Raw genomic sequence first — 13,013 nt, forward strand, 5'->3', positions numbered from 1 at the left:
TAAAAAAAAGATGAGAGAGAGAGAGAAAGGGAGGGTGTGGGTCGGGGGAGTAGCGCGGCTCGGAGGTAGCGTTTTTCTCTCTCTCTCTCTCTTGTGATCTCGAGTTCCCGTGCCGTGTGTGATTTTTCGGTTTTCTTCCATGTATGTCATGTGAAAAGAGGTTCGTGGGTTTCTATTACTACATGCAATTGTGATTTTTGTAGACGGATTTTTATTTTCGTATTCTTTTTTTTTTCGTTTGCAACTCCAGATCCAACAAGGGAAAAAATACATAACCCTATCCCACCTCATCCCCCTCTCTCTTTCTGAAGAGTTAGAGACTAAGCCAAAAAAAAGCGAGATATAAAAATCTCTGATGGATTTGGAAAAAAGATTACAAACATGATATCCATAGCACAATCGACATGCCTCTCCAAAGAATCAATCCTCGGCGCTAGAACAAGCAATAGCATACAGCCAAAAAACCCCAAACCAAGACAAATCCTGTGCCTGCTTTCGCCTGCTTCATAAACATGTATATATCCTTACCTTAGTCCCACCAGTAAACCCGCTAGAAAAAGACTCGCCAGTCATACGAGAAAAAAAAGCCAAAAAGAAGTGAATTGCGTCGTATAGAGGAAAGGTACGAGATTTAAAAAAGGAAAAGTCGTTTTACATCTGGAAACCTGCGCATACTAATGACCAGAGTCGCTCACACGTCTCCTGCGCCCACGACTGCCGCCTTCAGGGCGCTGGGCTAGGACATCGCGAAGTTGAGGATCGTCTTTATCCTTGTCGGTATGATGTACGCGCACGTGCCTGGGATCATCTATTAGACGAGCACACCACTTTTGATCAGTTCAACATACCTTTGTAGATTGTCCGGCCTGGGATACTTGTGTTCGCGGTCTGGGCAAAATGGACATACATAGCCTGGCGACTGGTGCACAAGGCCGTGTCGTATCATCTCGTTCTTCCTCTTAAAGCCCTTGCCTCCTTCGCCTCTAGGGCAATTTTTCACAGGACAGTAATGGGGTCGATTTGACGAATGTACGTTTGTATGTGAGCTACTATGGTCAGCATCAACATTAAACAACTACTACATGATACTCACTTCAAAAGATACTGCGTCTGGAAAGGAGCAGCGTTGCAGCCTGGGTAGTCGCACTTGAAGGACCCAGTAGCATGTGAGGGGATGCTTTGTGGCAAGCCAGAGCCCACTGGAGGTGGTAACACTCGTGATGCAAGTGCACCGTCCAGGCTCATATGGCGGGGGCGTTGCTCAATGGGCGTTGGTTGTGAAGCAGGACTCAAACCATCTGAGCTTTGATAACTCTCGCTCGATGCAGACTGCAATGCGTTGTACGGGGCGCAGTCTGACGCAGCATGTGACGGTCTTCGGGCATCGCCAAACACACTCCCGCCCGCTGATCTCAAAAATAAATCACCACGTTGGAGTGAGTCGTTGGCGCTCATTGGCGAAGAGGCGCTTAGTGATGCAGCGCTCAGTGAAGTAAAGGGCGTTGCTGGTGAGTGCGAGCCGATGGATAATTGCCGCACTCTAGAAGTTGGTGACTGCCCACTCGAAGACACAGACTGTCGTTGGGGGAATCCGTTGACTCTGTTGGCCTCGTGATCACTCGATGCCGAGCGTGCAATGTCGTCCATGTGCCTGAACGAAGGCAATTGCTGGACGGGCGAAGTAGTCGATCCATCGCGGGCGGGAGACGGGGCTTGTAATGCTGGGAGAGTGTCTGTGGATAGGCCTCTTGGTTGTGGGATGGTCAACTGTCGAAGGCCTGGGGATGTCGCCGCGTTGATATCTAGCGAGCCCCCGTTTGTCAGTTCCCCGAATTGCTGATTTGGTGGTTGCAGTGACGTGGTCGAGGCTGCAGAGTTACCAGACAAAGAGCGGTGCATACCATTGGTGTCATGACGCATTCCATTTGATGGGGCAAGCACAGAGGATATCTGAGATGGGCGTCGGTCTGCTAGCAGGTGAAGAGGCCTGAGGTTGAAATCGTCCTCGAGTACCGAATCTCGATGGGTCGACTTGGGATCAAGTTTTGGGCCACGGGCTTCTTGTACAGTGTGATGCAGGGCCAGTGACTGAAAGTGGGCTGATGCAGAGTTGACACGGCTCGAGCCGGACGGGCCCATGGCCGCGGCTGGTGATTCGGCGTCCATGTCGCTGCCAGAGTCGGTATCAAAGTTTAAGGCCTGTTCGCTTGCTTGCAGGGCAATGTCCGGCCTGTTCGGATTCATCTCCCGGAGGAGGACCATATCGCCCTGGGTAGGGCGTGGTCGGGGCCTGTGTGGATGATGCGTCTTTTGGTGTGGAGAAGCAGAGTCGTGGCTCTGTTGAAGAGTCGGGGGGTCAAACATTAAAGTGCCAATGGGAGGTGGAGTTGGTGATGGAGTCGTCTTGACAATGACTGCCGTCAGGCCAGGGGAGTGCAAAACCGCGTCGTCGTCTGCGTAATAGTGGCTGGTGTCGAGCATCTGGGTAGCCAAGGGTGCAAAGGGAGAATACAGTAAGCAATGCGAGCGGGCCGAGGGAAAGCTATCCCAAAGACCGTTCGGCAAAAGCGCCCAAGCAGAGGCCTCGAGGGCGATGACAGGAGCGAGTAGCACAGGAAGACCAGTCTTTGATGGCAGTCTGGACTAGAGTCAGCATGGTTGTGAGGGAGTGATGTCGTGTGCGTGTGTGGTGATGCGGGCTGGGTTGATCGAGGCCAAAGTGGAGGTGGAGGCGGAGAAGTCGCAAGGCGACTGGGGCAGCAGACAGGGATGGGCAAGTGCAAGTGGAGCAGGAACGATAGTCATGGGCATTGCCATGTCGCAAAAACGGGGAAGAGGGCAGCCTTAGGCAATTTACATGTGGAGCAGATGATGCAAAGCGTCTCTGTGTGTGTGTGGAAGAAAAAAAAGAAAGTAATAAATAGGCCAAAACAAAGGAAGTGAGGGAGGAGGCAGGCGGCTCTGCGCGGTGCGAAACATACCCGAGGGAGCCAGTGCGACGGCTCTTTTTCAGCCTCAAGGCGGTGTCCAAGGCGTGTGCCGATGACAAACATCAACTGAGGCGAGTCTGCGGACGAGGACGGAGCTTCGAGGGCGATGGGCATATGAGAGGAGCAGCGGGAGATGCAGTGACGGGGCTCTGGCGGCGAAGGCAGTGGTGGTGGTGGTGGTGGTGGTAGTGGTGGTGGTGGTCAGGACATGTGAGGAACGGGGTGGACTGGATGGGGAGGAGGCTGATTGCGGGGGGGTGGTGGTTGTGGTGGTAGTGGGCGGTTGTTGACTGGATTGAGTGGACGGGCTGCCCTGCATGGAGTGGGAAAGGGCGCAACTCGGGTCGCAAGGGACGGGCTAATAGCCGCGAGCGAGCGAGTGAAGCAGGACGAGAGAGGTGAAGGGAACAGGCGGGCGACACGACGGGGTGGCAGCAGTGGTGGTGGGAGTATGAGTAGTAACCGCAGCAGTGGCAGCAATAGTAGCAACGGCAACGGCATCGTCGCTGGCTGGCTGGCTGGCTGGCTGGCTGGCTGGCTGGATGGCTGTTGGCTGCTTGTGCGTGGGCAGGCGGGCAGGCGGGCGACGAGGCGCAGCCGGGCAGCCAGCAAGCCAGACAGCCAGCAAGGAGGATGCAGACGGAGACAGACGGGCAGCCCAATCCACAGTTGAGCCTCTCCCACCAACCGCCAACCACCAACCACCAACCACCAACCACCAACCATCAACCAGCCCCAAAACATGTCTCCCCCCGGGCACAGCCAAAGGTTTCGCCCGAGCGTCCTTCTCCCCCGCTTTTGCAGCCGCTAGCCTGCCCAGGACCCCACACTGCACCCTCCCCCAGCCCTGGCCCTCTCCACGGGGTTCGCCAGTAGCCCGCGGGAAAAACAAAATCCTCTGTGCCGAGCCAGCAAAGAGACCAAGACGAGCAAAAAAACCAAACACTAGAGAAGAAGACGCGGCTCCGACCTGCTGCATCGGCCCTATTCCACAATCCTCCCTTTGCCGCTCCCTGGCGCCTAATCATGTACACTACACTAACCAAGTACTTACACGCACCTGCAGAACAAGAACAAACAAAACATGCAACAACCGCCCTGCCCTGCTTGGCCCGCGACCATGTACCAAGTACTTATCCATGTATCATACCTATGTATCCATCTACCCATCTACTGCCTATCATCTAGTGTAGACTAAATCTCATCCCTCACCCCCTGCGTCTTCTCACCCCTCTTCCCCCCTCTCTCTCTACCACTACTTTTACACAATACACTTGCATCCCTTATCCTCGCTGTGCCGCCCTCATGCCACTCCCCTCCACTCCCACTGACCGCCCACGCCCCAGCTCTAAGCCTCCGGTCGCCTGCCGAATCCGGGAATCCCCGCAAACTTTGCATCCTTGGCCAGCTTGGGACGTCCAAAATTCTCGTCCAGGTCTAGGATCACCTTGAGTGCATTGCGGCTGCGGAGGTACGGCAACGGTGCCTTTGCCTCTTCCAGACCCACTGATGGCTCCAGGCTCGACGCGTCTGCCTGCGATGACCCTGGCATCGGTAGTGCTGTCCTCTTGTTAGCTTCCTTCCGACCTCAGCCCCCCCCGTCATCGCCTCTACGCGCCCACTTACCTCGCTGCAGAACCTCGTACCCGGCCAGCGTAAAGCCAAACTGCGGAGACGACCGCATAATGCGCGCCGGCCCGCCCTTGAAGAACGCCTTGAACCCTTCCTCCTTCCAAATGGTCACCGCCGCGTGTCGCAGCCCAGTATATGCAACCTCGCCCTTGCGCGCCTCCACCTGCAGCCTCGTCTTGATCACGTCGCATGGTGTGGTAAAGTATGCCGCCGGCATACCCGCCATGGCGCCCGCAGTCAACATCTGCAAAACTCCCAGCGACTTTTGTGGGCTCTCGCCGAAAAAGTCCTTCTTCAAATGGCTGTAGGTAGGAAAGTAAATGGCCGAGAAGGGAACTAGAAAAAAGCTTTCGTCAGTCATGGCCTCGACCTCAACCTCAACACCACCACAAGCACCTACCGTCACGCAACAGACACGCGCTAGCGCCCTTGTATAGGCCCACAAGACCTAGGTTCCGCACAATCCACATGGCTGACCGCCGCGGAACACCCTCGACGTTCTTGGACAGTTCACCCTGAACTTGTAACCGAATCTTGACAATCTCCAGCGGGTTGGTAAATACCTGCAGTGTGCCACGTTAGCCCCTTCACCTCTACACAAACCCTGCGCGACAAACCCCCCAGCATCACTTACAACTTGGCACGCACCTGCAGTGCCACCCGCCAACATCTCAGAAGCAAACTTGATCTGCCCCGTTGACTTGTCCGTCAGCTTGCCTCGCACCAGATCGTTGACTGTGAGCTTGATGGCCTTCTCCGGCGCTACTCCCACAAGCTGGGGAAGCACACCAGAGTACAGGCCCTTGAATCCCTCGTTCTTGATGACCTTTTTGGCACAGTCGAGCGAGTTCTTGTACAGCACTTGACCAACACCAGAGCTTCTCTGGTTCTGCATCCTCGTCTTGACCAGATCAATGGGGTACACCATAAACGCTCCAAACGCACCAGCTAGAGATCCCAGCGCAAAGTGATGCACAGACTCTAGTACGTCATGCCATATTGACTTTGTGCTCGCAAACACCTTTTGTCCTGCATCAGCAACCGCTGCCCCGGCCAGAGAGCCAATCTTGTGCCATGATGGGTCGAGCACACGAGCAAAGTCTCGCAGCCCGAGCCGGCCAGATGCCTCGTCCAAGCCAGCAAAGTGGAACAGAATGTCTGCTTCCATGGGCGTGTAGAGGTTGAAGCGGCTTATACGAGCTGCCTCGTTGAGGAAGTCGGTGCGGGTAATCTTGCCGTCAGGGCTCTTTTGCACGGCGTTGCGGATAATAAGCTCAATCATGTCCATCTGCTGAATGACGTTCTGGAAAGCGCGCACATTGGCGTATGAGATCTTGCTCCCCACTGAAATGTTGCATAATGTCGGCAGGTTCTCGAGCAGGTAGTCGGACAGCTTGTGGCTTGCAGTCTCGCGTATTATGCGCTGAAAGTCTTCTGGCTCAATGAAGCCATCCTGGTTGCGGTCAAAGTAAGTGAAGCCCTGGCGTACTCGCTCACCCTGCAGTCCACGCAGCAATTGGGCAAATTGGGGATACGTCATGGTGTGCCTGTGCTTCTTGGAGCCAATGTACAGCGCCGCCCACTGGCCCTCCCAGTCAAAGGGCAGACTGTCCTCGGTCTTGTGTGCCTTCCATGTCTGGTAAAACTCGTCAAAGTCAATGTAGCCGGTGCGCCGCCTGTCGAAGAAGCGGAAGACGACCTCGTACTCGGCATCGGGCTTTGCCAGCAGGTTCTGGAAGACGGACCAGTCGTGGATGTTGACCTTGCCCTTCTGGTCGCGGTCGGCCACCTGGAAGAGAATGCCATACTGATATCGTTTGATCTTGTGCTAGAAGCGGGCGCGGCGTTAGCGGGACTATCAGACGTACGACTGCACCTGGCGGCTGCTTACGTAGTCTTCGCCTTCCGGGGCAACGGCTGTGATGAATTGGTCCTCGTTGAGGTAGTATTCGCCCGACTCGTCTTTTTGGGCGTGCTTCATAAAGGCGGCGCGCGTCAGATGCGACAGCTGGGGCTCCTCGGTGGAGCCGAGGAGCACCTCGCGCACTTCTTCCTTGACGGTGGCCATGGCGAGCGAGTGCAATTGGCCTCGAGAGGAGCCGCAGAGGTCGGTGAAGAAGACTGTTGACCCTGGGGAGCGTGTGGTGAGTCGACCGACACGCCGTCCGAGGAGCAAAGCTGGCGGCCAGGTTGCGAGCTCGGAGGTAGTAAGCTAGGTAATTTTTAACAGCGACCCATTGGCGGGGGTATCTTACAGCGAGAGAGCGAGCGTGGGGAAGCCGCCCACGCCAGAACCGACAATTGTCCAGCCGTCCCGTCCGTCGCCGGTCCCTTCACTGACGCCTTTTGATTTTTGCTGCCGGTTATTCTCCTGCACTGGCCCGGCTGTATCCGCCTTCACTCGCTCTCGCTCTCGCCTTGCGCTTTTGCTCGCCTCATTGCTGTTCTATGGCTTTCGCCCTATCCGCCGTGCCCGAACAAAGTGACATGGAAGATGACGCAACCCATCTCAGGTGAGCGCCTCAAGCCCCCTCAGCTGCTACACCACCCACCACACAGGGCCAGTGAGGGCATGTATGTGATGCTCATAAACGCATGATACAAATGTATGTATGGAATTGGGCTCGGCACTTGCTGCAGCTACCGGGCCCAAAAGACTCTGTACATACATATTTGGGAGATCTCAACATCCCAACCTAATAAGTACTTATTACCCCGGACCGCCCTGGCAAGCGTTATTAGCGTTGCTGGGTTGCCCGTCGCCAGGGGCACGTGACCTGCGACAACAGTCATTGTTTCCTAGGCACATGCTTACAGTGTGTGCACGCCTTTGGCCCCAGGCTTATCTCGTCTCGGCCTGTAGGATCGCATGGCTAGTCTGATCGACTGCCGATATCCGGAAACCCTGGTCTAGTCCTATACAAACCAAAGACAAAGGTACATGTCACGTTGAAACCACCATGGCCATGTGCTCACGATGCGCCCATGCGAACACTGTTCAAGTCCCTCGCCACGCAACTGTAATGCCGATTCTTCTCCCCTTTCAGCTGGGTGTCACGGCGGCTGCCGCCGTGTCATGTCGCCATCCCGCCGCCTCTTGGCATCAACTATTGGTTCACCTGTTTGCACCATAGAGCAACACCATCGCACTCAAGTTGTACCCAACAAGGCCAACTGCAACGGAAGCATGCCAGATTCTTTCACACATGCGAACGCACAAGGCCCAACTACCCACACGCGTGCTCAAATAGCCATTCCTCATTGGCTACAAGAGTTTGCAGCCTGAGCAATTCCCAAGACAAAGACAAGAGAGCGGAAACTCTAGGCACATCTCATGTACTTGGCGGGACCTCTCCACCAGCGGAAACACGATTATGAAATTGGACCCAAATGGCTCAAGACCACTGAAACTCGATGCAACCGGCAACCTGGCACTCGGCGCTCATCCTGCTATCCTGGGCGCTTCTTGTCGTTCTCCATGTCGCATCGACTTGGCTTTTCCTACCCTACATGTTCGACGCAGACAACTATCATATAAAGTTGACTGTGCTCCCAGCGTTTTGGGACTACTTAAGTACAGGCTCACAGCTATACAGTCAAGATGGCGTCTCCAGTGACAGCAAAATATGACTGGATTCTTGCAATCACCACCATTGCTTTTGTATTTTCTGCCTTTGGTAACGGTGCCAACGATGTCGCCAACGCATATGCCAGTGAGTAACAACAGACTCATGTTCACGGGAAGCATGCCGACTAACTATCAAAATAGCCTCTGTTGCGGCACGAACGTTGACGATGGCTCAAGTTGGACCACTTGCCATTGCTACAGAGTTCATCGGTGCTGTTGCGCTCGGCGCCCGTGTCACTTCAACCATCAAGAATGGTATCATCGACATCGATCGTTTCATTGGTAATCCAGGGGCACTCATGCTGGTCATGGGCTGTGCTGGTAAGAACATATACTAACAACTGTAAAATACCACGCTAACAATCGGCAGAGGTCGGTAGTGCCTTCTGGTTGATGCTTGCTACAAAGCTAGGCATGCCCGTTTCCACTACTCAGACTGTTGTCGGCGCCATCGTTGGAGCTGGCTTTGCAAGTCAGACTGATGCCAAGTGGGCCTGGGAAGATGGCTCCCTATCACAAGTCGCCGCCTCCTGGGCCATTGCACCATTGGTTGCTGCTGCCTTCTCAGCCATAATCTTTGGTACAGTCAAGTACTTGGTTCTAGAACGAAAGGATCCGTTCAAGAATGCCATGCGCTTTATTCCCTTCTACTTCGCCACGACGGGAGCTCTCCTTGCCCTCTTCATTGTGGTCGAAGCCCCCACTGCACCGTCACTCGAAGAGTTTGGCGCCGGAAAAGCCGTGGGCATCATCCTTGGTGTCTTTTTTGGGTGTCTGGCAATCTGCTACATCTTCTTCATGCCATTTTTCAAACGCAAGTTGATCATGAAGGACCCTCGCGTCCGGGTTTGGCACGTCGTTCTTGGCCCCATGCTTCTCAAAGAAAACACACATCTCTTTTGGCCTGGAAAAGGCGAGGAGTATGTTACCGATTACTATGCCGATGCCTATGGTCAGGTTCGCGCCGGAACACATCACGATAAGAATGCTGGCAAAGACTCTGTCCAAGACGAAAGCATGAAAAAGCTCGGCGATGGATCCCCGTCGGACTCGATAAAGCAAAGTAACGAGGGTCCTCTGCCAAGTGATCCGGAGAAGCCACGCGTAGAAGAGACACCCACGACTCCTGTCCATTTGGCCCGGAAGAAGCCCGAGCCTTATGAACGTTGGATTGTTCCCGTCAAGTCCCTGTCTTGGTTCAACCCCCAAAAGTGGTGGGCTTATCTCAAATTCGGGTTTCTGCGAGGTGTTTCTATGGACGTCATTACGCACGACAACGACCTGCTCCGTGCCATCCATTCCAAGGCCAAACGTTACGATGTTCGTGTTGAGCATCTTTGGACCTACTGCCAAGTTGTCTCTGCCATGATGATGTCCATCGCCCACGGTTCCAACGACGTAGCCAACGCTGTTGGCCCTTGGTCGGCCGTATACCAAACTTACCTCGAAGGCGAGGTCTCGACTAGATCAAGGACTCCCATCTTTATGTTAATCGTTGCCGGTTTCTTGCTTGGTCTCGGATTTTGGTTCTACGGCTACCACATCGTCCGTGCGCTTGGCAACAAGATTACCCAAATGTCACCCACTCGTGGGTTTGCAGTTGAATTGGGCGCTGCTGTCACTGTTTTGCTCGCCTCTAGGCTTGGACTGCCTGTGTCGACCACTCAGTGCTTGACTGGATCAGCTGTTGGTGTCGCCCTGATGAACTACGATCTTGGCGCTGTCAACTGGCGCCAGATTGCCTTCATCTTCTCTGGATGGGTACGTTTTTTTTCAAACTCATCTTTACTTTGTCGTTTTCTAACATGGCTTAGGTTCTTACCCTTCCTATCGCTGGTCTTATTTCCGGTCTCCTCTGCCTCATGGCACTCAACACCCCTCACTTCTGAACTTTGTGTCTTCCCTGAGTATATGCGCCCCTTGCTAGCGCACCTCAATATCTCTTTTGTAGCATATAAGTATTTTCGCAATATATCCATAATTTATATACACGAAAGTATCGTCATTTTTCAATCGTTACTGTGGCTAAAACATCACGTCGTGGATAGATGTGGCGCAAGCGGGGAAGACTACACTGTTCAACAGGTATTCTTGTACTCATTTGTGGGACAGCTGTCTATGAGAAAATACTTACATTAGTCTTATGTCGTTGTCAACATGTGTTGAACATCACACCTGTGACATCATTGACCGTAATTGCACGTGAAAGCGCAGGGCTAGACCTATGTGGGCCTGCCCGCTTGTTAGACAAGTGCCACAGCCAGCCTTGGCACGGGTGATGCACAGAAGTGGATCTGGCTGTGGCTAGTGATCACAACATACCTACGTATTGGGATATCTGTAGCTCTCCGCGGGTTTGATTTCATGGAAAGTAACACTTGACACTGTTCCTATTTGTTCATAAAGTAAATTCGTAACCTTACGTCCTGGGCCATGCATTCTAGACCCTGCTCCCCACATATATCACGCACTGCGGTATCACTCAAGCAAAAGGAATTAGGCAATCAGATTGGAGTATCGCGTTGATTGCGTGAAAGGATGCCTACTCTTGGCAGCTGGTTGCACCAACGTCACAAACCTTGATCGTCATAGTTGCCTCACTGAATGCAATCACTATGATGCATCCTTGGGTTCCTCGTGTGATATAATCCAACACCGGTGCTCTACTCTAGACGACACAACCATTCAGACACAACCATTCAGACACAACCCAAATTCATCATGAGCACGCAAAACGTTATCGTCGTACCAGTAGCAGGTGAAGGTGCTCGACAGCCTGGGCAGGATACAACAGAGAGTAAGCCTAGACGCATCATCCGTTGATTTCATCTCAGTTACTGATATTCGATATGAACGCAGTCGCTACGACAATTCAACATGCTTTGGAAGAGAATGCACATCCGACGCAGCCACAGCCTGGACCGTTGAAGCAGATCATAGGTGAGATATAATCACTAGATGTAAGGGACGATAACAGCGATGCTTACGTACGATAGCCCATCAAGAGTCGCTTTACCAGTACATCAACGTAAGTCCATCTTTTAAATGCGCGCAACATATCGCGTCTAACCTAAATCCGCAGTGGAATGACCCGACCCGTACCTTGGGCTCTTACATCGGTGTTCTCAGTTTACTGTTTGGCGCACACTATCTCCCACTCACCCAAATGGCCCTGAAGGGCGGAGTGACCGCCCTGGGATGTAAGTGTTCTCGGATTCACCCCCATAATAGTTGAGTATAGAGCTGACTTTAGTTCTACCAGTGGTATCAGTTACCGAGTCAGCCAGCCGCATGCTGGGCAACCGCTCTTTGTCCGCTCAGCTACGACCTAAGGAATACAAGACGTTCCCGGAGCCGACGCTCAATGCGACACTGAAGGATATTCATGACTTTGTGCAGTATGCTGCAGTTCAGACTCAGAGAATCGTCTTTGGACAGGACTTACAAAAGACATTTGCTGTAAGCTGTCCCTATTACCTTATACATGAGCCACAGGCTTACCACTGAACAGTCCTTCCTCGGCCTCACAGCTCTATACTGGCTCGTCAAAGCCGTCCCTCCCTTCTGGCTCGCCGTCCTAGCCGTAACTTCCATCTACGCCGCGCCCCTCATCGCCTCCCCCCGCGGCCGCGAAATCGCCCGCGAAGCCGGCACAAACGCCCAGGAACTCGCAGCAGCCGCCACACACAACGGCCGCATGCTCGCCCACGACGCCAGCTTCAACGCTCAGAAACTCGCAAACACCGTGACTGAAACCAGCCGCGCAGCCGCCCAAGACGCCACCGCCCGCGTCGGCTCCCTCGCAAACAGCACAAAGGAAACGGGTCGCGCAGCTACAAACAGCATCAGTTCCGGTGCGCAGGAAGTAGCGAACCAGGGCAATGCTCTCGCGCAAAAGGGTAAACAAACAGCGTCGGACCTCTCTTCCCAAGCCAAAGGCACAGCTTCGCAAGTCTCCAGTTCCGCAACTGGCAGCTTGAAGCACGCCCAACAAGCTGGCTCGAACGCAGCCCAAAGGACTGTCGATACTGCCACCTCAGCCGCCAACCACGCTGCCAACCATGCTGCGTCAACTGCCAACACCGCTGCCAACTATACCAAAGACCACGCATACACAAACGCCCATGGCCCCACTGTCTATTCTTCTTCCCCCACCACCACCACCAACAACCATGGTAGTGACAGAGCTTCAACGCATAGGGGCCCAGAAGCCGACCGCACCACTCCCCGCGGTATCGCCGCTTCCTCCAATCAACCAGCCTACACGGGCGCCAAAGTAACGGAGGCACAGGAACCAGCGGTTATGTATACGACGGCGAGGGATGAGGCGCTTGAGCGCAGTGTTTTGGAGAGATCGAGGGGAGTTGTGTGAATGTGCAGGGTTATATTTGTAGCTTGGGGTTTAATGAAGGTGGGAGATGGGTGTGTGTGTGTGTGTGTGGAATGGGGAAAAGGGTAATTTGTAAAATAAGAGGGGATATGAATGTTATGAACTTTTCTTTTATGAGGGTTGAAAGTGAATGACATGGGGGTTGGTTGAAGGTGTGGGAAAGGGTGTAGTAGTGGGTGTATTTAAATCGATTTTTTTTTCTTGCGGATGATGGTAACTTGTTAGAGGAGAAGAGGGGGTTAGTGATGTACACTTCGTTTTCTATGTGGTGTGTGATATGGGGATGTGAATGCTTGTTGCTTTTTGGTTTGCTTATAGCGGAGTGGTAGATTTTGCTGGTACAGGTTGTAAGTATATGTTAAGGCGACATGGG

The 13,013-nt window shown here is 53.5% G+C and overlaps 4 protein-coding genes across 4 annotated transcripts; 2 read left to right on the top strand and 2 right to left on the bottom strand.

Annotated features, from left to right (window-relative positions):
- Positions 1-674: 674 nt before the first annotated feature.
- Positions 675-2,481, bottom strand: COCCADRAFT_111728 (uncharacterized protein; the record flags this gene model as incomplete). The annotated part of the gene is made up of 3 exons (XM_007720074.1): positions 675-798; positions 849-1,046; positions 1,094-2,481. The coding sequence occupies 3 exons, from the start codon at positions 2,479-2,481 to the stop codon at positions 675-677; spliced, it is 1,710 nt and encodes a 569-aa protein (XP_007718264.1).
- A 1,857-nt stretch (positions 2,482-4,338) lies between these two features.
- Positions 4,339-6,690, bottom strand: COCCADRAFT_9978 (uncharacterized protein; the record flags this gene model as incomplete). Its single annotated transcript, XM_007720075.1, has 5 exons — positions 4,339-4,550; positions 4,617-4,958; positions 5,023-5,185; positions 5,257-6,450; positions 6,514-6,690. 5 exons carry the CDS (start codon positions 6,688-6,690, stop codon positions 4,339-4,341), a joined length of 2,088 nt encoding a protein of 695 aa, XP_007718265.1.
- Positions 6,691-8,223: 1,533 nt separating this feature from the next.
- Positions 8,224-10,139, top strand: COCCADRAFT_9979 (uncharacterized protein; the record flags this gene model as incomplete). The annotated part of the gene is made up of 4 exons (XM_007720076.1): positions 8,224-8,335; positions 8,392-8,571; positions 8,621-10,011; positions 10,065-10,139. 4 exons carry the CDS (start codon positions 8,224-8,226, stop codon positions 10,137-10,139), a joined length of 1,758 nt encoding a protein of 585 aa, XP_007718266.1.
- An 832-nt stretch (positions 10,140-10,971) lies between these two features.
- COCCADRAFT_9980 (uncharacterized protein) lies at positions 10,972-12,622 on the top strand (the record flags this gene model as incomplete). Its single annotated transcript, XM_007720077.1, has 6 exons — positions 10,972-11,047; positions 11,110-11,190; positions 11,247-11,278; positions 11,333-11,450; positions 11,513-11,709; positions 11,762-12,622. The coding sequence occupies 6 exons, from the start codon at positions 10,972-10,974 to the stop codon at positions 12,620-12,622; spliced, it is 1,365 nt and encodes a 454-aa protein (XP_007718267.1).
- Between the last annotated feature and the right edge of the window lie 391 nt (positions 12,623-13,013).

This window comes from Bipolaris zeicola (assembly GCF_000523435.1).
Source record: "Bipolaris zeicola 26-R-13 unplaced genomic scaffold scaffold_394, whole genome shotgun sequence".
In the NCBI taxonomy this organism is placed as follows: Eukaryota; Fungi; Ascomycota; class Dothideomycetes; order Pleosporales; family Pleosporaceae; genus Bipolaris; species Bipolaris zeicola.